Source organism: Lottia gigantea, assembly GCF_000327385.1.
Source record: "Lottia gigantea unplaced genomic scaffold LOTGIsca_288, whole genome shotgun sequence".
In the NCBI taxonomy this organism is placed as follows: domain Eukaryota; kingdom Metazoa; phylum Mollusca; class Gastropoda; family Lottiidae; genus Lottia; species Lottia gigantea.
The window spans coordinates 1-940 of NW_008708934.1; the positions used below are offsets into that span (position 1 = coordinate 1).

Below are 940 nucleotides of genomic sequence, written 5' to 3' on the forward strand. Positions count from 1 at the left end.
CTACTGTAAAAACTATCCATATCGTACCACATTTACTTTGACACCAACTGATCAACTTTATATTAATTTGATGAATTACGAGAACAACACGTCTGGTTTTGTTTTTAACTTTAACATACAAACTACCACCAATGGTAAGAAAATCATTATAGGACCTCTCAATAAAACAATACAACTATACAACTTCCCATTAACACCAATTGATCAACAATATTCTGTTTATTTGATCATTTACTATACACATTGAAACCAATGGTAGAAATATCATATCAGGGCTTTTCAACCTAAATTTTACAAGTTCTAACTCCTTTTGACAATCTGTAATTCTAACCAAGGCAAAAAGTAAACCCGATTTTAAAACGATACTACCTCCTAGAATGGACATAAAACAGAAAGTCTCAAACTTGGTCAATTAGAATTTATATTCATCAGGTACTATGACTAAAGAATAGAATCTCTATATAAGACAATACATCTCTACATACTATATCTTATTAACTAAATACAAATTGAAAATCGCTTCTAAGCTTGTTTTTACTTAGTTGAATTATTACTTAGCTTTATGAATATATTTATGGAGGGATCCTGTTGTATAGTTTTGACACCAGGTAAGACAACTAATGAACAAAAACTCATTTAAAACACGTTTACGATTTCTAGGTTATCCTAAGAGGTAGATTTCTTTTAACTTCTAGGTAAAGTTAATTTAACCTGTGGTAGTCCCTGGACGAACCAACTGGTTATCACTCAGACACCAACAACTGCAGGGGGTAAAAGTTTATACAGTGACAGTATAGTAACTACAGCCAGAAGTAAGGTACCAAAAAACGATTTAAATCGTTATTAATATATGTACTANATAATATATTTTTACATATTTGCACATGCGTTGAGTTCGAAAAGAATGTTTTTTATCCCAAACGATCAAAAGTATAAAATA

General features: G+C 30.5%; 1 protein-coding gene across 1 annotated transcript in view; it reads left to right on the forward strand.

The window, feature by feature from the left end:
• Positions 1 to 562: 562 nt before the first annotated feature.
• LOTGIDRAFT_175478 (hypothetical protein) overlaps positions 563 to 940 on the forward strand; it is a gene marked incomplete at both ends in the record, with an annotated part of 9,738 nt that continues 9,360 nt past the window's right edge. The window contains 2 exons of the mRNA XM_009056698.1: positions 563 to 608; positions 696 to 812. Of these exons, the coding sequence (XP_009054946.1) occupies positions 563 to 608; positions 696 to 812 (163 nt within the window). The remainder of the gene's footprint in view (positions 609 to 695; positions 813 to 940) is intronic.